Here is a 27,419-nt window from a genome sequence, read left to right as displayed (position 1 = left end):
TTAACAATGCTCAAAAAAAAAATTTTTTTTAATATTTTGAATAAAAACACTAAAAAATAAGAACATCACAGATGGTAAAAGAAACCAGCAAAAACAAACATGTTTAACAAAAATCTCATTTGTGTTTTTCTTTTTTTAAAAAAAAAAAATTTAGTTTATATGGACCTTTTTTTTTCCCATGATTTATCACATGTTGATCATTTTGTGATCATCACAATCATGATGATGATGATGATCATCATCATCGTCAGCTGTTGTGTTTAATCATTTAATCTGAAATTACCTTTTATATAAAATATTTTATTTCTTCATATTTTAAAAATATTTATTTAATAATTTACTACAATACAATATTTGGTATAATATTGCATAGCATGATATAAATTTAGTTTAACTTAATAATTAAATTATATATTTTGTTCTATTTTAAAAAAAATTTTATATTGCTCTTATTAAATATTAACATAACTAGATTAATGTAACAAGTTTTTAATTTAATATAATTGAGGAATTCATTCTAATGTAATTCTTTTTTGCAAAACATAAATAGAAATTTCTATTAAAACTATAGCTTTTGAAATTTTATGTGTTACTAAAAAAAACTATTATACAAAACACTAAAACACAATTACACAATGCATAACTAAACACTATATAAAAATAAATTATGAAATGCATAAAATGACTTTTTTTTTTTTGTGGGTACATTTTTCTATAAAAGCTTAATTAAAAGTCCCCATTGATTTCTACTATATTTTTTACTGAATGTATTATGAAAGAGCTGTTAGAGCCATTCAAAAATCTTTATCAAACTTTTAACGCACAGTATGATGCAATATAAAAATGGATTTGAACCAAAAAAAATTTTATTCTCAATTCTCATACTGTTTTTTTTTTTCTTCTTTTTTTTTTTGTGAAATTTAATAATAACAATTGTGTCAGAAGTGTTCAATTTTTATATATTCTTCAGTTATAACAATTAACAATAAGGCTTCAGTATTCAGTTCCGAAAATATAAATATTACAAGTGATCTTGAACAAAAGCAAAAAGGATGGGTAAAAAAAAAACAAAATTAAAAAAAAACAAAAAAAACATTGAAATAATAATTGCATGAATTTACATTTAAAAATGAACATCAACCCTATAATAATAACATTAATGCAAAACATTGAAAGAAGGACTTAAAATAGTTTAAAAGAAAAAAAAAGGCTGCAAATCTTTTAAGATAATTTAAAATGAGATACGATGAAAGATTTGCAAGAGTATTTATGTAGTAAGAAAGAAAAAAAAAAACCCATCTGCATTTGAATCTTTTTTTTATTCAGTCATAAAACAAACATTTTTTAGCGGTAAAACAAAAAAATCCAAAATAAAAATTGAACATAACTTTATTCATATTTATTTTTTATCATAAATTTTTTTTTGAAAAAACCATTACAATTCTTAAAGACTTGAACAATATATAAGTCTTCTTTCAATTCAACAGATAGCTAAAAAATTACGAGAACAAATAAACAAGAATGTTATAATTATTAAACACAAAATTAAGAACCACCAATTAATCTCTCAATTGCTGCATTCACATCACCTCCAGTGTTAGTAAGAGCTAAAAATTAAAAATTGACCTTAGAATTTCAGTTATGAAAAAATTGTGCTTTTAACAAACTAAAAATCTTTATTATAAAGAAAAAAATTTTTATTTTAATAGGAAATTGCCAAAATGACATTTCTTTGTTCTTGAAACTTATATGCTAAATTAAAAACTGTAACACATTTCACACAGAAACATTTTTTGTTTAAAATGCATTAAAAAAACAACAACAAAATGATTAGTGAATACAAACAAAGAATATAAATTTTAGTTAGGCAAACCATTTTTTTGTTTAGGCATTTTTTGATAATATGAAGAGAAAATATTTATAAAAGCTTTTAGAAAAATATTAGAGAAAAAAAATTTCATAAAAATTAATCATTTTCATAAATAAGTAAAAATAAGCAAAATAAGTAGTAATAAATTAAATAGTAACAAGTTAAACCTTGAATGTTCGCAGCTCTATCAAGAAATCCCATTGAGGCTAGTTGGTCTAATTGAGTTTGGTAACGTTGCTCTGGAGTTAATTGTGGACCTCCTGATGCACCACCCAAACTTGTCATTAAATCATAAAATGACTGATTTAAAGGATTGTTGCTAGCAGCTGAAGATGACTGCATTAGATTGGATGGTGCTGAAGAACCACCAGGCATGTTCAGATTTGACGGAAAGTTAAAACTATAGAAAAATAAAAAAAAAAATTTAATATTTTTGTTTAATATTACTTTTGATATACAGTATTAAAAACAGAAACAGAGAGAGGTTCAAGCAATAAAATTTTCTTTTTAAAACAATACCTAAGACTAGATAATCTAATTGATTGCTTTTTAAAACAATGAAACTCTACTGACATTAGTTTTAGAAAATAAAACCACCTTTTTTTTTTAGAAGTAAGTCATACTTAACTTAAAAATTTGATACAGACAAATAAGAACTTGTTGATAGAAAAAAAAAAAAAAAGAAATTCTTCTTTAAGGTGGAAATAGGACTTCCTCAAATTACTAAGATTCCAAAGTAACATTGATGCCATTATAACTGCTACAATAGTTTGGTATTTTATAATGGGTTTTTCAATGAAAACAGTTTGACTCTAAAGGCAATCTTTGAATCACCTAGTAAACACCACTAAAGCAACTTCTAATTTGGGTTTTAAAATGATTACACTTAGACTATACTTATGACTATACTAAGTACAAAATATTCAGCACTTGCTGAATATTTGTTGTCACTGTGTCATTGTACTGAGTATGCCTTTTTTTTAATGTACATCGGTTATCTAATTGAAACAGTTGAGTTCTTTTAAGTTATTTTAATCACTTGAAAATTAAGATACTCCCAATTCATTTTAAGTAAAGCAACAGCATATAAAAAACTAAATATTAAAGTCATTTTATTTGTTAGCAAATAAAATTTAAATTATAACATACTAAATACACATTTTTTTAAAAAAAAAACCATGAACTAAATAGTTGTTTTAAATAACAGCTATATTTAAAAAAATATGAATAGTAGAAAAAAATTGTTTTAAATTTCAGTTAATTGCAATAAATAAAAAGGTTACCAACCTAAAAAGATTTATTGTGTACTTTATTTTTTAATTTTGTTACCAAAAGGAAAGTTAACAATTTAAGAAAATCCCATAATCCACTAGAGCTCTATCAACTCATCATTTATCTACGCTATTAGTACACACCAATAAAAAATAATTAATGACATACTTAGATATAAGTTGAGGAGCTTCTGTTTGCAGAACTTGAATTCCTGCTTGTATTTGCTGAATAGCTTGAATAACTCTGGGGTTACTAAATGCTGTTCTCACTTGAGGATCTTGCATCTGATGCAAAATTTAACATTAAGTTTATATTTTGCACAATACTTACAGAAATCTTAGTAATTTACTTCTGGAAGAATGAATACACAAAAGGAATTAACTGTTTGAGAATTCTTTTTAACAATTCTAATAATTAAATTATAATTATTAACCCTTTAACTACCAAAAGCGGCCGAAAATAAAAAATTATTTATACCATTAAGTTTACCGGTTAAATCTTCCGTAAAATTAGTGTAGTTTTGTAGAAATTCTGTAAAATGTTTTATTTACGAAAGGTGCATTGTTGTAAACCCTAATTCTTATTTATAAGTTTTAATATTTTAATAACGATTATTAATAACTGAAATTTTAATGCAAAAACTTTTTTAAAATAGGCAGTTCAGTTTACGTAGTTAAAAAAGATACTGTATTTAAAATTTTCTTTTTTTAGCAAAATTACATGATTATTATTTTTATGTAAAAAAAGGTTGATGTCGCAAATATAATAAAATAAGAAAAAACAATTAGTATTTTTTTATTAAAATAATATCATAAAGTTACATAGTTATATGGACTTAACTAGTTCAACTAAATAATAACAACTAACTTAAAATATTTTATTTCTTAAATTTTTTACAATTTAAAAACAGAACACAATTTTTACAGTTAATAGATATTTATTACCTCTTGCAAAGAGTAAACTTTTTTATTGAACGACATTTTTGAAAACGTATTAAAATAAAGCCGCATTATAAATCCAATATCATAAGAAAGTCTATGTAACGCTGCCGGAATATTCCGGCATGGTATTATTTTTATTTTCAAGCGCCAGAAATAGTCGGCACAATTTATTTAGCAGTAGTTAAAAGGTTAAAAGATGCAAAATCAAAAAAGATGCAGAATCAAACAAAAAATTTTATGTTTAGTGATGCAGCCAATTTAACATTTTACATAAAGTGATTAATTTTATGTTTAGTGATGCAGCCAATTTAATATTTTACATAAAGTGATTAATTCTGAGAAGGTATGTGTTATATGCAATAACAATAAAATTTTATATTGCTCTTATTAAATATTAACATAACTAGATTAATGTAACAAGTTTTTAATTTAATATAATTGAGGAATTCATTCTAATGTATTCATTATATTCATAATACAATAATAGTTAATTATTATTCCCAACAATTATATTCATAATACAATAATAGTTAATTATTATTCCCAACAATAAAAAACTTTCTAAATATAATTAAAATACAATAAATTAATGAATAGAAGAAAGAGCATAAAAAATAACTGTATGCATTAAATATGTTATAATGAATATCAACATTAATATATGAATTTTTTTTTTACAGTACAATAAGTACAATATAATAATATATTTAAATAATATATTACCCTTTCCATTATTTGTGGAAGCTGCTGTGAAATCTAGTTTAAAATAAAAAAAGTTTAAGAAATTTGTTATCAATAAATAATAAATTTGTCTGGGCTTAGTCTAAAAACTTTAAAACAGCAAAAAAATGTTTTGCAAATGAATCTTTCTATAAAGAACCAAAAAGTTAAACCTTTATATTTAAAAATAAGATAGATTATAAAAGAGAATTATACACAAACTAATATTATTTTTTAAGTGGAAAGTTTTACATATGTATTTATTTCTGCTTAAATATAAGAAACTTACCACATCATTTTTATAATAACTTACTTGACTAGCTAACTCAGGGTTATTTGCATACATTGGGAACATTTGTTGTACCTGCAAAATATTTTATTGCAAACTTTAAAAACTGCTATAAAATTATTATGATTAAAGGATTCTAGAACTTTTTTAATTATAATTTTCTAATTTACACACACAGACACACATGCACACACAGACACACACACATATACATACGTATGTATGTATGTATGTATGTATGTATGTATGTATGTATGTATGTATGTATGTATGTATGTATGTATGTATGTATGTATGTATGTATGTATGTATGTATGTATGTATTTATGTATGTATGTATGTATGTATGTATGTATGTATGTATGTATGTATGTATGTATGTATGTATGTATGTATGTATGTATGTATGTATGTATGTATGTATGTATGTATGTATGTATGTATGTATGCATGTATGTATGCATTTATGTGTAATTATGTAAATGTATGTATTTATAAAAATCAATGCAAATATTTAACAGCTATTCTGTATAGCTGTTAAATATTTGCATTGATTTTTAAAATGTAAAGAGATTTAGAAATCAAAAAAATTACTCACTGTTGACCTAATATTAGGATTATTCATCATTTGGTTTACATATTGTTGCGTAAAAGACTGAAACGTGTTTGATGTTGAATCAGGGTTAGACGCTGCTTGTGAAAAGAGACTTGACATATTCGCATTAGATCCAGGAGTTGACGATGAATTAGCTGCATTAGCACTGAATAAACTAAAAGATAACATCAAATAAAAAAAAAAAAAAGTGTTGAAAATTATCTCAATCAGTCAAAAATTATCTCAATCCAAAACATAATGAAACAATCTCAGTTACCCAGCATTTGCTAGCAAAATAGAAAAACTTGTAATATTTTGTGCAAAATATTCACAGCATTTTCTTTTATCAATTCTTATATTTATACTGGTTGTTAGTGCAAGTGATCTCACAGACTAGTAGTTTTAAGCATTATTGCCATCAAAACTTAAACCCTACTACTTGTACACCAAACATACTTTGAGAGTTGTTCAATATTTATCAAATATTTAGTTGTTCAATACTTTGAGAGTTGTTCAATATGGGAAAAGAAAATTATTGACATGCATTTGTGAATTAAATAATTTTTTTTTTGTAATAACTTTGTTGAAATTTTATCTTTTTACTTAAATGTTGGAAATATTAAACTTTTATCAAGTCACACTTTACAGTTTCGTTAACTTTTATCAAATCACACTTTATAAAATGTGACTTTATAAAACTTTTATATCATTTACTAACTGTGCTGTAACAAAGGATCAAAGTATCAAACATGTTTTAGGGCGTCTGTGTAAAAACCTTTTATAAATAAATTATATATATATATTCAGATACTCCTTTCCAAAGCATTTCAGAGTTGCATTCTTGAAGTTACAAAAATTTAGAATATTTAAACTTAAGGAAACCTGAATAACAAATTACAAATTTACATTGTATACTTCAAAATTATTGACTTAAAAAAAAAACAAACAAAAGAAAAGAAAAGTTCCATCATATCCACCGTAGCACCCAGAAATACACTTATCCAGACACCCATAAGAATTACAATTTCAAAATATCATAGTTTTTTTTAAATAAGGTTTACTTAAATACATCATAGAAGATCTTAGTCATAATTATAATCGTAAAACCAAAAAAATTAACTTCTTAAGGTGTACAAAAATGAAGAAAATGAAATTAAAATTTCATTTCAAGCAAATATTTTTCACATTCTACTAAACCCAGTGTAGTTTTGTAGAGAATCAGCCTGATGTTTTTTTTATGCTGAAACCATATTTAGAGCATATCTAATAAACTAATAAATCAAAATAAAAAGATAAATTCTTACTTAAAAGGATTAGCAGCTGCTGTATTTCTTAAAGGATTTGAAGAGCGAGTATTTGGATTCCAAGGATCAGGTAACGGATCTACATTTTCAGTTCCAAGCTGAGGATTAGATACATCACTTGTGCTAGTTGATGCTGGATTTTGACTAAATTGGCCTCTTATTTGTTCATCTGCTGCATTCATCATTGGCTCTTGAACATCAGTATATAATCGACGCAAGGCATTAAATCCACCAGGTATGCTCTAAAGTGAATAAACATTAACAAAATTTTTAAAAAATAAAAAAAATAAAAAAAACAATAAAACAAAAGAAATTTATTTCTAATGAATAATAGCTATTAAATAATAACATTAAATTCTAAAACTCAATATTGATATAATATATCAAATCATAGCATATTATTACACTAATAAATATATTGCTAATATGTATAATATTATAATACTGCAAATTTTAGGAACTAATTAATCAGTAAACTGGAAAGTTCAGTCACAATTTTCAAATTAACCTAATAAATTTTCAAACTTTTGCTTTGGTGGTCCCTTTTGTGAAATCCTATTTTTATTATGTGATTTTATTTCTAAAGGTTTTTTTTTTTTTCCCCCGTACTTTATCTTGTTAAGGTTATTGTTTTTTATTAGTGAACCACTATTTGCAATGAGCTTTGTTTATGTAACATTCTTACTACCATGCAATATAGTGATATTGATTCCCCAGTAGAATATTTCCATAAAAAAATTTTTTTTTTTTTTTGCAGGATGAACCCCTGTCTTGTTTCTTTTGGCAAAATATGAATGTGTACAAAATTTTAGATCATTTGATGATGGTTTGACCCCCACCCAACCCAAATAACTGAATGAAAATCCTCTTCACCACCACTGAGCAGCATTTCCACTGCTTGATTTTTACTTAAATCTAAATATATTGACTTACATATAATTTATAATAAAAATATTTAGATGTAATTTTACAGTTGTACAAACTATATTATTAGCTTTATGTAATTGCAATTTCAGTTACCATGTACTTAATCTTCTATTAAACTGTACTGCATTACAAATATTTTTTCATGATTTAATGTGGAAAAACCTGTCATTTTGGCCATTTCTAGACTTGTCATTTATCCGAAGTTTTTCATCTGAGAAAATTCGAACTGTGGATTTTTGCTTCTTCATCTAGAAGAGTATCTTCTTTCACAAGCTAGTCTTAACTGTTTGGAGGCTTCTGAAAGGAGCTGGACCTTCCTGTGAACATAGCTGTCTGCCCCAAGCTACTTTCGAGTTCTTCTTACTGTTTTCTCATGAACCTTGAACTTCTTTGCTGTCTTTCCGATGCTCTTAATGGATTGTTCTTGATATGGTTCTTGATTTTGTTTTTGAAATTTCTGTTGCACTTTAAAATGTGTGCACCACTTCCTGGATTATTGGTGAATCTCCCTGACTTCTGGACCCAGAAAACAGTGGCTCTGAATACAACTACAGGCTCACAAATATTTGGGATTGGCACTTGGGCATTGAGCATATCCAGGACTCTTTTTTTTTTTTCTAATTGCATCGTGAAGCTTAACGTTTAAGCCTAACATTTTTTTTTTTTTTTTTGTTTTGATTCAAGACTGCTTGAAAAAGTCACCACCAAAAAGAAAATGTAGGAAATTTAAATTCATTTTTGTGAAAAATAACAACAATTGGGGAATCTCGGTTTTGGTGCTGCACAATGCATATACTAAATGTATTTTTTGGAACCCAGTAAATTTTAAAACTCACTAACAATTTGGAAACAAAATTTTGTAAGTTGCATCTTTTTTTAAGAAATTTCTTTGATAAACAACATTAGGGGTGTAAGCAAGATTAACTGATAATTGCATCATTGTATCTTTGATAAAGCTATAAATTTTACAATTATCTAACAATTTTTTCATAATCAAAGTTTTGTGCATAATTAAAAATTTGTGCATAATTTTTTCTGTCTTTTACAATTTTTAGAACTGATTTTAATTTAATGGGAAAACTAAAAGATTTTTTTGAAATCACAACCAAATTGTAAACAAAATACAAAAATATTTAATATCCAATAAAACAAATTTTTCATACAGTTTAAAATAAAGTAAGGTAGAATTTTATTAGCAGGATATTTTTCACATCAGTGCAGCATATAATCTCAGCTGTAAATGTCACAAAACAGTTTGCTAATGTTAAACCTGTTAGGGTAGTTTTCTCAGGAAGGAGTTCAACTATTTTTAATATTACAATAAAAAACAATATTACTATATAATAAATTTAACTATTACTATAATTGAACACCTTATCTACTATTAATAGTATTACACAATTTAAGTTAAAACTATTTTTTTAATACATCTGTGATGAGACTACCAATTTTTACCTAACAGAAACAGGTAAAAAGTGTTAATCTAAAACAAGAACTTAAAATATCTCACTTTCAGCAGATAACTTTTTTAAATCTTTTGTAAGTTGACTTGCTGCAGAGTTCTGAACTCCCACTCTTTACTTCATATCTCAGATAAAATGTTTTTTTTTTTTAAAATTATTTTTGGATATGGTAGACTGGTTCGGACATAAGTATACTGATTTGTTATTAAGAAAGTCTTAATACCCTAAGTGTAAAAAGTACAGATGAAAAAAAATAATTTTGAGTTAAGATTTGAATGAATAATTGATTTGCAGAGTTTGGCCCGCTTTAGATCAAACAACCCATTAAAATCTTTAAAAATTCATTGGTACTTTTTTAAAACTTTTTTTTGATAGTGGTTAATTAAGCTAAATACTATTAGTAAAACAGTTTTACATTGAAATCTCTTAATAAGCTAATTAGCATATTAAATTTTTTTTTTTTTTAAATTTACTTAAAAAATATATGCTGTCACTTTTTTCTTCTTACCTCTAAATTACTCATAGCACGATCTTGATTTCTCATCATCTCTTGCATCATTGAAGGATTCCGCATCATCTCCATTGTCTGTCTCATTATGTCAGGATTATTTAAAAGATGAGATATTTCAGGATTACGTTCTATTAAGTTTTGCATTTCTGGGTTAGTCATTATAACAGACCGCAAAAGATCAGGGTTTGAAGTTATGCTCTGAACCAGTGGGTTGTCAAGCACTTGTCGCAGCATTTCAGGGTTGTTTAACATTTGCTGGGTCATCTGTTGTTGTAAGTCAACTTAAAGAATGAAAGGATTAAGCTGGATAACATAAAAAATTAACGTTCTTTTTATAAAATGTAATTCTAAAAAGTTGACATGCACACATTTTTTTTAAATTTCAAAGTGCTCTCTACTGATTACCATTCTACAGGACCTAAATGAACTCCAATTTTTTTAGGGTTCTATCATGGCTAGAAGTAATTGATGAAATTTCTGACTTTTTTTTTGGAGCTGACTCATCAACAACGAAAAAACATCAGATTTTTACTTGTAATTTACATAAAGAAAGCAGTGTATAATAACAGCTGTTAGAAAGCTTTCTTAATCTCCAGTATACACAGTTACACTTATAAACAACACTATTTGCTCTGCACCAGCACAATATATTTTAATATGAGATAAATATTACATTATTATCTATCTGTCTTTTTTATAAATTGATTTTTCCTGAAGACTTACTTTTTATATGTTTAATATATCTTGTGAAAAGCTGGTTGCAATGAGGAGTAAGATGACAAGTGCCCCACTGTTACTGCTGCTGTTTTAAATCTGTCATTCACCCTAGACTGCTATATAATTTCCAACTGATTATTTTAAATTTCAAATAGAAAATGGAAATAATGGGACAGAAGAAAAAACCATTAAAAGTTACTGAAAAGTTGCTGTATATTTACCTGTTGAAGTACTCACTAAGGAATTTACCTCAAAGACAGCTTCAATCTAGTATTGATACTTTAAGATAGTATCAATTTATCTTTCACAAGTTAAGTACAAACCCAGTTTTAATAATGCTAGTTGCAAGTTGAAATCAAAATCCAAAGATCTTGTTTGTGAAAATGGTGTTTGTACAGGTTCAGAAAACACTTGCTTGGTATCTAATTTTCTTTTAAATGTTTACAGGGTTATAAAGTTGTTAGGTTTATGTTAAATGTTAACAGGTTTATACTAAATGCTCTCCCTGGTTTGGTCATCATCTTAGAGGACAAATATAACTTAATTTATACATGTCTTAACAGTTTTAAATCTTTTGCAGGTTCTATGAAGATCAGAAGTGCTAATGGAGACTACAGTAGAGAAGGGCTAATTGAGACTACAGTAGGAGAGTATTAGATGAAAATATAAGAAAGAACAAGCTAGATAAATTGAGAGATAAAGAATTGGAGAGACAGAGAAAATGAAAGAAAATTAATAACATTTTAGTGTCACATGACTCCATGACAGAAGAAGTTGAATTCAGCATTGAGGAAGAAATGTCAAATGAGGATTCCGAAATCAAAAAGGAAGAAGATTTTTAGGGTAAAGGTCAGAAACCCAGCTAAATTTTTTCCAGTTTTTACAACTAATTTGATACCAAGTCAATTTAGTTGTAAGAACTGGGATAAAGTTAGTTTGTACAGAACATTTAAGACTGGATTTATTGGTGTTTTTTATAGATTTTCGCTTTTAAAAACTCTTTTTGCATATGTAGCTCCAGACATTTACAAACAATCAGGGAAATGGAGCATTAAAAAATTAAAAGACCTAATGTTGAATTAAAATTATGAAATGACATCTTTGGTACCATCACCCGAGAATAGTTATTTTCTTCTTAGCTAACAAGAAACTATTGCCTGAAGATAAAAAGTGTTGCTAAAAAGCTGTTTAATTCTGAATCTCAAGGAGATATTGGTAAGTCAAAAGTCCCAGAGCAATTGAAAGATTTAAATACTTCTAATCTGGCATCATTCATGAGAGAAATTAGTTAATCAGTTATTGAGAGCCTTGGATTTACAAAGAGCTTTCTTGAGTGATGTCAAGTTAGTTATGAACTGGGAAAAATTTAGTTTGTAAAAAAGAATGAAGACAAGGTTTATAAACTATGTGTACTAAATAATCCTGCAAAAAGAACTGTAAGACTTATTCATGACTACTCAAACATCTTTAAATGAACTGTTGAAGCAAAACATTCTTATTATCTACTTATCACAATGCACCAGAAATCAAATAACAACCTTCAAAAATCAAAACTTTTGCAAAAATGATGGGGGCTAATGTAGAACATGAAGGAGATATAATAATACAAATATTAGTTTTTATTTGTATGCTCAGATTTATAAATGTTAGTTAACAAGCTTAAATTGTGGCAATAACAATTGTAGATAATATATACACATTTTATTGTTTTCTTATTTTTAAATGGAATGAAAATCCACAATGTAAGACTGGTGCTTTCTATTGAGAAGGAGTCAAATTCATATTGAAACTGTAAGACTTAGACTTTACATCTATCACATCCAGTATTATAGAACCCTACGACATTTCTGAAGGACTCATTTAGGGCTCATAGAATGGGTATCAATAGAGAACTTTTTTGGTTTTAGTTTTGGGACACCCTTATGCATACATACATACATACATACATACATACATACATACATACATACATACATACATACATACATACATACATACATACATTTTGTAATAAACATAATTCCAATGAAAATAAAAAAATTGTGAAAGAAATTTCAATTGTTATTTGCAATTAAAAATAATAATTTGTTAATTGATTTGAAATAAGAAGGGTTACAACTGGTGTTTTTATAAAGGGCAAACAACTGCATGGGTTTTTTAAATTGAAATTACTTATTATAAATTTATCAAACTGATTTATAATTATTGCAAAAATATACAATAGAAAATCTGTTATTTTTGGGAGAAAAAGGCTACCAGCTACATTTGAGTTATGACACATAGGATTGATAAAGAGGACTACTTTTCTATTCACTTTCATTAAGCAAAATATTTGTATTTCATATGCACCTAAAATGAAACTCTACATTAATGGTTACTGCTGTTTTTGATCAGATTTGTTAAACTGTAACCTATCCTTGTCAACCTGTCATTTTTTTAGTGTCTCTTGTTTACTTTCTTTTTTTTTTTTTTTTTTCACATTACAGTTTTATATGAAAGAATTAAATAAAATTATTGTGTTTAATACAGATACTAGGGGAGGGGATGAGTAAATAGCATCACTTTTTACAGACTATCCATTTAAGGGTAATATTGGGTAATTGCCAGTCATCAAACCTCACTTCCCTTTATTCTTTCACTAACTCATTAATGTTAATAAAAAGAAATATCAAAAAAATATACTTCCACCAAGCCCACTTTCAAGACCTGGCATCCATGAGTTCATCATGCTTGGAAGTGCAGGCTTAAAGTAAAGTAAAAACTGTTAAATAAAGATATGAACATGCAAAATTTCAAAAATCTAATATTTATTTTAAACTTCTCTGTAAATCCATTACAAAAATATATTTTTTTGAACAATTATGAATAGAAAAGTACCGAAGGTCTGGGTGATGCTGGTACAACAGGAGGTGAGTGACTAGCAGCTTGGTCTTGTGCCTGATATGAAACCAATTTACTATAGTTAAAGTAAATTAAAAAAAAAGAAAAAATATCTATACTAAATCACAACAGAATGTATCTTATCAGATAGTAAACAATTTATTGACCAACCTTGTTTTGAGATTTTATTACCAGATGAATAGTTACACCATCTTGAATACCTAAGAATAAACCTTTTTTAAACAATTTCTTAAGTACAAATTTTTTTGAAAACTTTGAAAATAATTAGTTACTCTGTAGTTTGTGTCTCTACACACATTACAGAACAACTGCATGATTTCCAAGTGAGCTTCAGTCTCCAGTGCAAACTTTAGCCTATAATTGCAGTATATAGGTACTCTATACACAGGTAAGTCTCAACCTATACCAAACTAGGAGGTTGACTTCAACAGTTTATTCTAGTATAGTTATCTAATAAACAGAGAGAAATTGATCCTTTCTTTAAAAACCATTACATTTTTTTCACCATGCTTAACAGTTAGAATTTAAAACTTTGACTCACAGGATATTGAATATTGTTTAATTCATCAAATCAAAACACCATAAACTTTGACTTGTACTTAATTTTAATCTAAAACTTATATGATTAACCCTGCAACTGTTTAAAATAGAAAAATTTCGTTTTTGATAACTTTTCTAATGCATTTTTATAACTAAAATATAAATCATAATGCATATGCATATGTAGAAACTATTGAATGGTATAAAATAGAAACATTTGTAATTACTTATTTTAGAGATAGAAAACGCAATCGAAAGGTCACATGAATTCAATTTTTCCACAGGAACTAAGTTATTCTAGTGATACCAACTCAGATGCAAAAATCAGAGGAAGGATTCAACAACGAGCAATTAATTCAGATGATTCAGAGGATTTAAATATTAACAAATATGTAGTTAGAAATGGAGAACATTTATGGTCTTCTCATGTTTCTGAAAAGCATGTTCAAGAAAACTATTTTCAGAGGAAAATATTGGTCCAGCTACTCATGCCTTTGAAAATCTTATTATCTAGCTGGATAATGATTGCACTCACATATGCAAGGAAAAGTTATTCTTTTTTTGGATTCTCATTTTTTTTTTTTTTTTTGCTATTTATTGTGGATCTCATCAGATATTTGTTAACTTTGGGAAGAAAAAAAATTCAGCAAGTAATAATAGCTACAATATCTCATAAAGAGAACAAATCATTAAATGATAAACAGCATAGTTTTAATGATTGTACAGAATTTTTGTGTTCTTGGTGCTTGCCTAAGAGCTAGATGGGTGAAAAAGGGAATTTATTACCTAAAAATATATTTTGTCATTAAATTGAGTTGACCAAGTATAAGATTGATGCATTACCATGAATTTACTCATTTGTTAAAATCACTATGATAACACAAAGTTTTCACCCTTTCTAATAAGTGTTGATGCTGCCAACAGATTGAAGACTTTAAAAAAGTACACAAAAAAACGTTGCTTCAGAACATTTATTACTGATTTTTTTTGTTTTCTGCAGAACTCCTGATAGCTGCAATTAATAAATGAGATGAACATTCCTATTAGAATCTTGCAAAAAAAAAAAAAGAAAAAGAAAACTGAGCAACCAAGGTAATAAACAAAAGTGCTAAGAGAGCAGTTATAATACCTAATGACATTCTTACCAAGAGTGACACAAAATGCCAGGTTCTGTGTAAGGTTGTAGAACATAGAAAGAGCAATTTGTCTAGACCTTTATCAAAAGTGATTGTATATTTTTTTTCTTTTTGTTTTTTTATTTCTTTTTACTTTTTTTTCTCCAACATAATGTTCTTAATATATATCTTTCAATCAGTATAATTTTTAAATATTTGTATTTGAATTGCCTATAAAATGTGTATCCCAAAGTGTATGGTAATTTAAAATTTATCTAAAATATTTTTTTCTCAATACCAGAAAAAGCTCATTACAAATATTGTCATATCCATTCATTAACCATTTCAAAATTTCAAAGATGATCACTCATTTGTTTCATTTTATAGTTTAAATTCATCAAAGATTCAGTTAAAGAGTCCAAGAAAAAGAATCAAGAAACTTTTCTGTATCTCAACCAATCAAAAGATTTTCTTTAAAATATTTTAAAGAAAATACTTTCTTTTTTTAGCCTGCCAGGCAACTTTTTATGAGGTTTTCAGATTTGACCACAATAAACATTTGATCCTTTCAAAATTTAAGCTTTAAACATAAATTAAAAAGCAAATATAAAATAAAAAAAAATTTTCATGAAAAGCAGTACCAATGTAGAAACATTAATTTAAGATAAATATGAATATATATATATATATATATATATATATATATATATATATATATATATATATATATATATATATATATATATATATATATATATATATATATATATATATATATATATATATATAGTGAACTGACAGTTTAGTACTTATAGGGAAAAACTTTTCTTTACTTTAAAATTTTTAAATATATACCTTCGGACTTAACTGTATCCTGATCTTTAAGTATTCTCCCAGCAAATATTAGGCATAACTGCTCAACAGGCGAATTAAACTTAACATGGACAGCTTCACGCAACTAAATAAATATAACTTTACTTAAAACATGTTTTCATAACTAAAATTTTAATTGCAAAATGCTTTTTTTTTTTTAACACTTGTATGCATTATGATTTTATCCCCAAAGTGATACCAAATTTCAAAAAGATATGAAATGCTTTGTTTATAAAGATAAAAGTTAAAAAAAATAATTACACCAAAATAGTTGTAAAACTTTTCAATTGCAACAATTCCATTTGCAAATATGGCTAAATATAACGACAAACTAATTCTTAAGGATGGATAATTTCATTCAATCTAATTAAGGTGTTCTAATAAACTAAACTACAAGTATTTTTAACACCATACATATAATTTTGCAAAGTCTAATGCCAAAATATGATAATAATGCCAAAAATTAATGTTTGTTTTTATTTTACGAAATTGAATAATGCAAATTTAGTTTTGTATTTTCCATTTCTGATATAAATTCATTTTAAAGAAATCTTTTAACAATTGTACATCTGCATGATTTTGTGTGTGCTGTATTGAGTACAGAACAAAATTATACAATTGATTTATATATATATATATATATATATATATATATATATATATATATATATATATATATATATATATATATATATATATATATATATATATATATATATATATATATATATATATATATAGAGAGAGAGAGAGAGAGAGAGAGAGAGAGAGAGAGAGAGAGACATATATGTATATATGCATATTACATATGTATATAGATATATAAAAAGAGATTTACTATACATAACAGGCATGCAATACATATTTATTGATGATACTTTATATTTAACTATAAATACACATAAATGCTTAAACTTTACTAACTTCCTTTATTGTTGCAGTAGCCGGAATTTCCACAGTTTCTTTAGCTGTAGCTGTTTTAATATTTATCTTTAAGTAGGTTTGCTCAGGCGTTTGTTCGCTTTTATCCGCCATCTTGAAAGACTGAGCTATACAGTTCAGTTATAATGAAAATATTTTTTTTTTGGAAAATATTGCCACAAAAATCACCTAGAGAATGCTATCAGTAACACAATTTAGTAATAGTCTACCTCCGGCTTCACGTTGCACTGAAGAGCCTTCTCGATACAAGTTCTAATGGAATTTGAGCAACAGGACGGCGCACAGTGGAACAGGACTTAGTAAAAAGGGGCATAAGCGAAAGTAAGATTTTAACTGTTTGATGTGCTTTAATCAATATTCTAAAAACTAATATTCTGTTGAAAAAAACCAAGTTACATTTAATTTTAAACCAAGATTGTTTTAAAAGAATTCTAAATATATCATACAGAATATCATCTCATACACCATGATGTGATATACCAAAAGAGGGTTGTTAGAGGTTTAGGAATTAAAATTTTAAACCGATCCCAAGCTAATTAAGGTGGGGCATACACACGCGTTATTGATTTTTTTAACACGCACATACTTAATCTTTAACTTTAAATTTTAAATCCTTGATCCAAAAAAATACCCCTAAATTTATGTGTCATCAAATCCTTTCATTTTTCTCAATTTTCGTACATTCTTGTCCAATGCGGAGCTTGTTTGAATTAAATTTGTAGCAAAGCATGGTAAGTAAAAAAAAAAATCTTTTTCCGGAAGTATTTTTCAGTTCTATTTTTTTTTTTTTTTTCCGAACTACAATACTTTCTGGTAAGAAAACAAATGAATTATTTTTCTGTTTTAAGTTATGCATTTTGTACTTTGAATAAAAGTTTTTCAAAAATTTTTTTAAATGCGTTTTCATAATTTGAGCTGAAACGAGCGATTAATATTATTATCATACTACCTATCTGGAAAAGGGAGAGGGGAAAGAGAGAGGAAATAGACCTTGAGATTAGCACATAACAAAGTTATCAAACCCTTTTCCCAGAAAATTATATGTTTGTCAAATATATAATTACGTATTACATATATTGATACAATAAAATAGGGCTTTTTGAAGTTAAGAAATTCGAAATTAAAAATGAATTTGAATTTCTTGATTTAAAAAACCCCTATTTTGATGCATAATTTTATTTTAAAATTTAGTCATAACTTAGTTTTGTTAATTTTTGGTACATACTCTCCACCGTGTGGTGGAATAAGTTTTTAAAGCTTATAGAGGAGTGTGCACCAATTAATGTTTTGTTTCAATTTTTCCAGTTACATTTTAAAATCATGACCCTTGAATTTAGAAAACTTTAATTCTGAAGATGCAGACAAAATGACAACATTTTAAATATTTATATCTTAAAGTTTATGTCTTAAGAGACATCCAGCACGGAATTTTAAACGTTTTAATTTAGAAGCCTTAAACAATATCTGCTACCATTAAAGACTTAGTAGTTTAAAACAGGGATACACAAATGCTGGCTTGTTAAAAAGCATTGGGAATAAAATAATGCATAATGTCTTATCGATTAGTTCCTTTTACGGGGATGTCGATTAGTTCCTTTTACAGGGATGTCGAAAGCGGAGGGGCACAATTACAGTTGCTTATTGTAGTAGATATAAGTTATACAAAAAGAAAAAGAACGAGTCGAAACTTAAACGGGATGTTCTTATAAATAGATCTAAATTAAAAAACATTAAAAATCTAAATAAAAGTATATTAGATAGTAAGATCTTATTCTTTTTTTATTTTAAAGATGAACGTTTCAATAACGTGATAAAACGTGTTTGTTTTAAAATGAGGTTCTGTTCTAGAATATTTAGCAAATGATTTCATTAAAAGCATCTTAATAGTAAACAAGTAAATAAATAACAAATAAATAACATAATATAGAATAATGATTAGTTATCTTACATGATATAAAAAGTCAAAGTATCTTATTTCCTCAATTACAAAAAAATAAAAACTCATTTATTATTCAATCTTATTTTATACAAAGAATATGCTGATTGTTCATCTTATTTTCATACGGAACTTCATCCACTAGATCTTCTGTTTTGACGTTCTCTCATCTTCCATTATCAATACTTGCTTTTAACGTTTTCTTGAAGATTTGTTTGATGAAACCTTAATCAATCTTTATCGGGTCGCGATTTTTTATAACCATTTTTGATTATAAAAATTACCCCGGCAATGGCTCTTGCATATCATTTGATGGAAGCACATATTTAACTAAAGCAATTAAAATTACGTTAATTTTTTGATTTATCGATGGAATACAACTTATTAACTATGGTTTAGGGCCCTGCGAATCGGCATTTTTAGTTTCGAATCGAATCTCGAATCGAAGCAGGTCTTGATTCGCGAATCGAATCGAATCACGAATCGAATCACTAGTTGAAAGAAATTCAAGTTTTTTATCTTTATTTTTATGTATACTATACAAAATATGAATGTTATTTGAACAAACTCTTTTTGTTACTTCTAGCCCAAATTAACCGTTCCGCATTTTGCTCGGAAAGACTATTGCGTTTACAGTCGATCACTCCTCCTCCCACAGAGTTAACTCTTTCAGACGAAGAATTTGTGGCTTGAACAGCAAGAAAATCAGTTGCAACTTTTGATAATAAAGGGAAAATATTACGTTTGTTTTTCCAGTACAGAATAGAACAATCTGAACGTCCCAACGTTTTCTCTTCGATGTATGCAGTAGTTTCAAAATGTAATTGCTGATCTAAAGTTCTTTTCTCTGGTAGAGTACGATTTTCAGTGATATGTTCAAATATTTTATCAAAAATTCCATTTGCTTCAGATGACAAATTTGCTACTTCGAGTTGAATTTCAGCGGTAATCATAGTAATATTTAAATCGTGTTTTTTTTCATGTCATTAGATAAGATTTTACGATTTGTTTCTCTGCCAAAGTAAACATTTCTGATTTAAATCGAGGGTCTAAGAAAGTAGCGGTAAGAAAAACGTCTTCACTTAAATCAAACCACATTTCCAACTGGGTAATAAGATCGTCAACAAATTTACCCATCCCTCTTTTATATATCAAGCGAAGATAATTTTTCAAAGTTGTAATGCACGAATAAACTAAACTAATACTTACGCTTTTTTCCGCACTTAGTATAGTATTGGCTTAAGATACTGCATTAAAAATAGGAGTGACTGTTTTTAATAATTGCACTTGTGTTTCAATTAGACAAGTCGGTGGCACTTTCATACAGTTTTTTTTTTGTGAACACTCAACTAGAGCAATCTCTATAGAATCATTATTTTTTTAAATCCATTCCAATAAGTTAGAAGTGCTGTTAAAGCGCGTTTCCACATCCATTGGAGGCTTTGACTCAGGTTTTCCTTGAGAAATCTGATACTTTTTGAGAGCTGCCTGTCCAACTGATGGCGAGTGAAAAAATCCTACTACTTTTATGAGCCTTGCTAATTAATGTAACAAGAATTGGTTGGTTGTGTATAGCTGATTTCACACAAAGTTGGAGTTTATGAGCACAACAGCCTAACCAATCAATCCCAAGAAGTGTGCATGGCATACTAGGAGTTTAAGTGTGCATGGCATACTAGGAGTATTATCGGTTGTAGCTTGGAAAATATTATCTGAAGTCAAATCAAATTTTGACAGCACGTTTCTTAAAATTTCTTCAGTGGAAGTAGCTTTGTGACAAGCATTTATTACTTCCAGATTTACAACTGATAAACAACATGATTGTAAAACCCAAGAGGATGAAATAAAGTGGCAAGTAGAAACAAGAAAGTTATTGCCATTGTCGGCTTTAAAGTGATCAAAAGTGATGCTAGGTTTGGAGATAAACTGCCTTTTTATACTTTGTTGGAAGCTAATGTATAAATCATCGACCATGTCACCTAAATTTCGAGATGAAGTGGTCGGGTGTGGTGGATGATATTGCCCTTGAGTAAGCACCGAGCACAGATTAATAAAGCCAGATCCAGAAGTTGTCTCAAATGATCTTCCATCTTCAATTACAAATCTAAGCACTGCACGGTCGTAGTTTTTTTTAATAACTGTATCTATTGGAGGTCGAATAAAATACGAATTTAACAAGGAACTTGATGATTGCTCGATTGTGTTATCGGAATTCTTTTTTCTTTTAGTAGCAGATGTGCGCTTTTTTGTTGCTTCTACGTGTAGTTTTTTATGGTCACGTTTTAAATGGTTCCATAGATGAGATAAAGTTCCAGTTTTCTGAACAGAATACTTTTTGTTGCAATTTTCTTGTTTGCATTGCCAGAATACTCATTTTTTTTCAAAGAATTCTTTAACTGCCGATTTTTTAGAAGTCATTTTATAGCTTGATGCGAAAATAGCTTGATGTAGCAGAAACAAAAAGTATCGAATTTAAAATTACTTTAGTGAAAGCGAAGTCAAACATTAACGACGCAAAAAATAAAACCTAACTTTGGCGTTACTAATTTGCGTTCCGCTCTGTTTAAATCCCTAATCGACAATTAATTTTAATGAAAAGTATGTTTACGTTCCAAAATTACTCTACCGCTGAATTTTCTGATAGCATAAATATTGATATTTTGAAAACTTTTTAACGCCGTTTGTATGAAAACATAAAGTAATTTAAATAAAAAAATGATTCGAAAAACTCGAATCATTTTTTTCGAATCGAATCTCGAATCGAGGCGACATTTGATTCGCGAATCGAATCGAAGCGATTCGCAGGGCCCTACTAAGGTTATATCAATACTGATTAATTGTCTTTAAAAAATAGAAAACGCAGTTTGCTGAAGGTTAATTGTTTTTTCCTTTTCTTCAGTTTTCTATGGATATATAACTTAACTAATATGTCGCTTGCCTCAGCGTATTCGTAGTCTGGACTCTCAAGAACCCTCAATGGAAAGATCACAAATGTTTATGACTCTTGATAAGCGCCGCCTTTTCCTGGTAGAAGTTGCTAATTAATGGATTTGACCACTGATTGCTCGAACCCGTCAATTCCAAACCGATCTTCTGTTTTTAAGGCTATGCTGGCAATCGGAGTGCAACCAGGACTGAGCCCACCTGCATCCAATCAGACGAAAACGCGAACAAGAATATGGAGTGATCTTGCATCGCTTGTCCCATGACTCTTTTTGAAGATGCAGAGTGAAACTTTTTAACATACATAATGTAATTTTTACTACATATGTGAATATTGTCATTAAGAGGACAAACAATTCCGAAACTTGGATATGTTAAATTTTCATGCTTAATTCGCTTACATACATGACTAAGTAATTTGCTTACATACGACTAAATAATTAAACAATGTTTTTTCTGTACATTAAACTTATGAAGGAAAATTCATAAAAAGGATTTGATCCAATGCGTAAGCATAAAACGTTATGCACGAAAAACTGCGATGCGGGGAATATTTTACCCAACCCACCCACCCACTCCCGGAGACCTTACGAGGTTTACGAGGAATCTCTAAATCATACTAGTGAGAAGAATTTTTAACATTGGAAATTAATGTGGTTACACATGAAGGAAATTTGTCCTTATGAAACATTTTTCTCTTTTTAACGTAAAGTATTTGTCAAACAAGGTATTTATATATAAAATTTATCTATATCCAATGGACATAGATAAAGCTTAATGCGAAGTTCAATGATACATAAAAGATATAGAAGCAATCTATAGTGAAGTTATGCGACGGACATTGAAAAGTGCGAAGAAGCTTCCTTTTTATCTTTAATATTCCAGCCTTCTAAAAACATTTTATCAAAAACATCTTTCTGAGGATACCCTAGTAGCAAGCAATATTGGAGCTATATTGGCCCATTATTGGCATCAACATTGGCGCATTATTGAGTACAATATTGGCACAATATTGAAAAGGGCTACATTGTGCGATATTGCGCCAATATTGATTTATAATATTGTACCAATATTGGCTAAATATTGGTACAATATTGCCTAAATAGCTTAATTTATTAGTGTTCTCAAACATGCGCCAATATTGATCTAAGTATATTTAGATCAATATTGGCACATTAGACCCATATATGGGTCTAATGTTGTTGCTTGTAGTAAAAACATTCGCGCAAACATTCATGAATAATAATGCATCAATTGGTGCATTATTACGTTGACACTTTATTAACACTTTTTTTTATTATTACAATTTCACAATGTTCTTTTAATTATTGACAAGCGAGAAAAATAAACATTTAAATATATATCAATTATTAGACAAAACAAGAATCACAAGCACAATTAATCAATTATTAAAATCAATGTCTATATGTTCATTGTCGATACATTGTCTATCTGGATTAATCGTTGGCACCTTTGAGAAACGATTTTTTCGACCTCCATTCCTATCTCCAGCTTGTGCAAGAAAACAGCTCATCCGATCTCTGATTTCTTTATCTGTACATTTATTAAATTTCTGTTGTACAGCAGCTGTAAGGCAAAAATATTTTATTGGTTATTATTTAACATACTATATATAGTATTTTTCTTTAGCTATTCAATATCTCAATTAACTAAAATATAAACAATAACTTTAGTTACTCTTTACAGCTAAAGAAACATAATGTCTCAAATCTTCAGCTTTAATATTCTCTGAGATTAATGACTATATCTATAATCTATTTATTAAATATTACAAAATTCGATAAAAATTCTACAGTACAATAAATTATAAATTAGATCAAACTATTGTTTTTACAAATCTTTTTCAAAATTTAGATTTTAGCTAATTAGATTATTTTTCTATTCTTCACTTGCCCAAGGCCGAGGGGGCCGCTTCAGTCGAAGAGGCTACTCTTTTTTTTTTCTCTCTTCAACTAAAAAAGAGGTTTAAAAGTTGCAATTTATATTTCTAGAAACAAGTTTTAGATCAGTAAAGATAAATTTTCAAAATAAATCAGAGATTTGTGATTAATCTCAAAAATCTGAAGTTTTGGAAAAGTGTAAAAATTGCCTCCCTTCCCATACAAATAATATAAAATAAACAATATGCAATAATACAATAAATAATTATTATACAATAAATAGTAGATATTAAAACTTTAAATGCAATCATAACTTTTTAAATTTAAGTACCATAAAAATAATAAAAAAATAGGTGGTTAATTTAATAAACACAACATTTTACCTATCACACACTTATATAGCACTAAGCTTATAAAAGACTTTTTGTTCTTTCGGCCTTGCATAGAGTATTGCAGGCTAACCTCTTTTGACAATAAAGAAGCCATCACATTCGAAGTCATCTTTTTATAATCTTCCCCACCGACTAATACCAATCTGAGAATCTAATAGCCAATATGCACGAATAGATTTATTATATAAAACATTTTACTAAATTTTACTAAATTATATTCCACAATAAATTTAGCTGACCTCAAAGCAAATACTAGTTGTATGATTACAAACTGTGTTCACGTTAATGTATATTATATGTGAATATATGAGAATATATAACTTACAAGAGAATTCATTTTGTCTTTATCAGACAATAGCTGCTCTGTGGCCAGCAAATCATCATTTGTTTCAATAGGAATTTCCCATCTTATAATTGGCATTGTTTGACCAGCTGCTGATGATCTAGTAGTACTTGAAGATGATAACGCAATAGTTATCATTCGTTGCTCCATAGAGTTCAATCTTTGGTTAACCTGCTTGATTTCATATTGCATGCTGGAAATCAAGCGCAGACACTTTCCTTGAAAAGCTGCAAATGTAAAATTGATATCATGAATATAATATGGTAACTATAATTCTAATTTCATATTGATTGATTTCTTAATTGCTTTTTTAACATTATGCCATAAAAATATATATAAACAATATACAATAAAACTATAATAAAATAGTAAAAAAAATACACAAATTATTACCAAAAACTGACTTGCAAAGGTCATCTATTGTATTTATGGGTAATGGGAGAGGGATGTAGTCTTCACTACTTTCAGGCTCTTCGAAATTGTTCAATTGAGGAGATGTATTTTTAATTATTGAATCTGACTTCTTAATGCATGCATTAGTAGAGCTGTTTGCAATAAATGTTGGTTCGTAGTTTTCACTTGCCGCAATCGAAGAAATGCTGCGTTCTTCCTGGCTTGTCTGAAAACTTTTCGAACTACCTGATTTTAGATTCTTTGGTTTTCGAAAGATTTTACTCATGGGAATCGCTTCTTTAAATGAAGGCGACATATTGATGTTTTCACAGTCATGAAACTCATTAAAATTTTTTGAAGATTTTCTTTGTCGCTTTTTTAGAGGAGCAATATCAAATTCATTGCTTTCGTCACTTTCTATATTTGAAGTATAAAGAAGCTGTTCTGCTTTTTCATTTGCTCCTAATAATGTATCTACAAAAAAAGTTATATAAAAATATGTAAATAATACCTGCTTAAATAGATAATAATTGCTTAAATAAATTACTAATCTAATACAGTACTACCACTTATATTTTATATTTTTCATTGTCATGCTAATGTCATGCTAAAAGCATTGTCATGCTTTTATTTATTTTTAATATATTCACCTCATGAGTATAGTCAGTAGGGTTCTTATGAGCCCTTATTGTTTTTATACACCTCTATAAATTCTATAGCTACAAGCACAAACCTTGACAAACAAAATGGAAACAAACAAATGGAGCAAATTTGTTTCTCTGCATTTCACAGTAATCTCCTAGATGATATTCATCCTAGTGGTAGTATTGCAATGAAAGTTTGCAGACCTGATCTGCATACCAAATTAACATCAGGACTTAACTTCTCCATAATGTCATTTAAATGACATTATGGAAAACCATCCAAACCACAAAAGGATGTAAAACTTAAAATAAACTAAAACATATAATAGGTTTTTTATATACAATATAATAGGTTTTTTAAAAGTAATAAAAATATTTGGAAAACACTTTATATTTTCTTTCTAATGATATGATAATTATCTTTACCTTTTTTGTTTATTTTTCCTTTTTTTTATTATAAATTTTATTTTCATGTTTACTGGTTTATGTGTGTTTTGTATGTTATATGTCTATATGCTTATTATTAGTCATATTATTCCCTTCAATATAATATTATATTCAATACAATATAATATTGTATTCAATACTATATTAAATATAGTCATACAAGCCCTTCTGAAAATAAGTTTGCAGAGCTTTATCAGAAACATTGTTCCACGTCTCTAAAAACAATACTGAAAAGATGCATGCGCAGAATAAATCTATATTTCTCGAAATTGCCTTTTAAACTACCTAGCATTTTAAGGTGCTTTACCTAGCCTTTAGAAGGTACTAATTCAAAAAACTATGTTGTTATATATATTTGAGCCAGTTTTACCTCGGCATGATGCTGCACTGCATAAACCATAATATTTTGGCCCCTTGCTCTAATCATGAGAGGGAAATAAGTTTACAAAATACTTTTTAACTATTATTAACTAAATTAAAATTCATGTACAAATTTAAAATTTCATGCACTAATCTTTAAGTGTTTGAAAATTATGACTATATAAAGTTTGAACGCCCTTTAATTTTAGAGGTCATTAAACTATGGTGGGTCATATTATTTAGTAATATGAAAAATAAAAATAATTTATAGTAATAAAAAAACAAAAACAAAAGAAAAACGTATGTATAAAAATAGTTAATATTATATCATAATAATTATGATACAATATTAACTATTTTTATATATACATTTTTTTTGTTTTTTTTTATATATAAAAAATATTTTATATATATAAAAATAGTTAATATTATATCATAATAATTATGATATAATATTAACTATTTTTATATATAAATTTTTTTTTTTGTTGTTATTATTACTATAAATTATTATGATTTTGTAATAATAATAATAATTTATATTATTGTAAAAAATGATTATAGAAAAATAAATATCTTGTTATTGTTGTTATGTTATTGATTACCATTACATATGCTTACTAGAATTTCCCAGCAATCTAACAGGCAGTTTCTCCCATAGACTTTCATTAGGCATCACACAGTCAGATATGAGTTTTCCAACATGTGACATAGACTTGAGGTGACTTGGCCACCAAACTTCGTATGAACTAAGTAACCAACAAGTTGGCACAACTTCCATGCAACCTTTTTCATTTTCTTCAAAGGACACAATAGAATATTTCTTTTGAGAGTTGAGTTTCAGCATGTTCAACTATTACATAAAAACATACAAATTTTAAAAGTGGTAAAGGAAACAATTGACTAAGTTATAAATTAGTAAATAATAAATAAGAATAGCCTCTTTATGTGTAGTGGCTCCATCAGTTTTGGGGAGGTGAATCCAATAAAAACAAATTAAAAATAAAAATAGAATGCCTATATTTACTTTATGAACCCTCTTTAGTACATATTTTTTTACAATATATACACATAAACAAG

The 27,419-nt window shown here is 27.5% G+C and overlaps 2 protein-coding genes across 3 annotated transcripts; both read right to left on the bottom strand.

Annotated features, from left to right (window-relative positions):
- Positions 1-938: 938 nt before the first annotated feature.
- Positions 939-17,333, bottom strand: LOC145187332 (ubiquilin-1-like). 2 transcript variants are annotated; one of them, XM_090085199.1, is made up of 14 exons: positions 17,190-17,333; positions 16,963-17,087; positions 16,021-16,123; positions 13,661-13,710; positions 13,487-13,546; positions 13,292-13,352; positions 9,890-10,173; positions 6,992-7,233; positions 5,691-5,862; positions 5,117-5,167; positions 4,807-4,839; positions 3,311-3,426; positions 2,038-2,270; positions 939-1,607 (listed from the first exon to the last, which is right to left on the bottom strand). In XM_090085199.1, exons 2-14 carry the CDS (start codon positions 17,071-17,073, stop codon positions 1,546-1,548), a joined length of 1,578 nt encoding a protein of 525 aa, XP_089941325.1. In that variant the 5' UTR covers positions 17,074-17,087; positions 17,190-17,333; the 3' UTR covers positions 939-1,545. The 2 variants fall into 2 exon arrangements, with proteins under 2 accessions (XP_089941325.1, XP_089941330.1); XM_090085204.1 differs by having other exon boundaries at positions 16,963-17,093; positions 17,191-17,300.
- Positions 17,334-23,091: 5,758 nt separating this feature from the next.
- LOC149893345 (uncharacterized) lies at positions 23,092-27,207 on the bottom strand. Its single transcript, XM_090067885.1, has 5 exons — positions 26,961-27,207; positions 24,889-25,362; positions 24,478-24,722; positions 24,144-24,303; positions 23,092-23,446 (listed from the first exon to the last, which is right to left on the bottom strand). The coding sequence occupies exons 1-5, from the start codon at positions 27,184-27,186 to the stop codon at positions 23,262-23,264; spliced, it is 1,290 nt and encodes a 429-aa protein (XP_089924011.1). The 5' UTR covers positions 27,187-27,207; the 3' UTR covers positions 23,092-23,261.
- Positions 27,208-27,419: the final 212 nt, after the last annotated feature.

The sequence above is a fragment of the Hydra viridissima genome, unplaced genomic scaffold, assembly GCF_058129835.1.
Source record: "Hydra viridissima isolate aposymbiotic clone 2 unplaced genomic scaffold, HvirCarnegie_v1 scaffold_1, whole genome shotgun sequence".
Taxonomy (NCBI): Eukaryota; Metazoa; Cnidaria; class Hydrozoa; order Anthoathecata; family Hydridae; genus Hydra; species Hydra viridissima.
This window is presented reverse-complemented; position numbering and strand designations above follow the sequence as displayed.

Bases quoted from the DNA above. Each gene is read 5' to 3' on its own strand.
- LOC145187332 (XM_090085199.1), bottom strand. From the start codon at position 17,073: ATGGCGGATAAAAGCGAACAAACGCCTGAGCAAACCTACTTAAAGATA. The intron at 5,168-5,690 runs GTGAGTAATTTT...AATATTTTGCAG, and splicing joins ATCCTAATATTAGGTCAACA to GTACAACAAATGTTCCCAAT. The intron at 2,271-3,310 runs GTATGTCATTAA...ATTTTTCTATAG, and splicing joins GCTCCTCAACTTATATCTAA to TTTTAACTTTCCGTCAAATC.
- LOC149893345 (XM_090067885.1), bottom strand. From the start codon at position 27,186: ATGCTGAAACTCAACTCTCAAAAGAAATATTCTATTGTGTCCTTTGAA. The intron at 24,723-24,888 runs GTAATAATTTGT...TTACATTTGCAG, and splicing joins CCTTTGCAAGTCAGTTTTTG to CTTTTCAAGGAAAGTGTCTG. The intron at 23,447-24,143 runs GTAAAATGTTGT...TTTGCCTTACAG, and splicing joins GCTATATAAGTGTGTGATAG to CTGCTGTACAACAGAAATTT.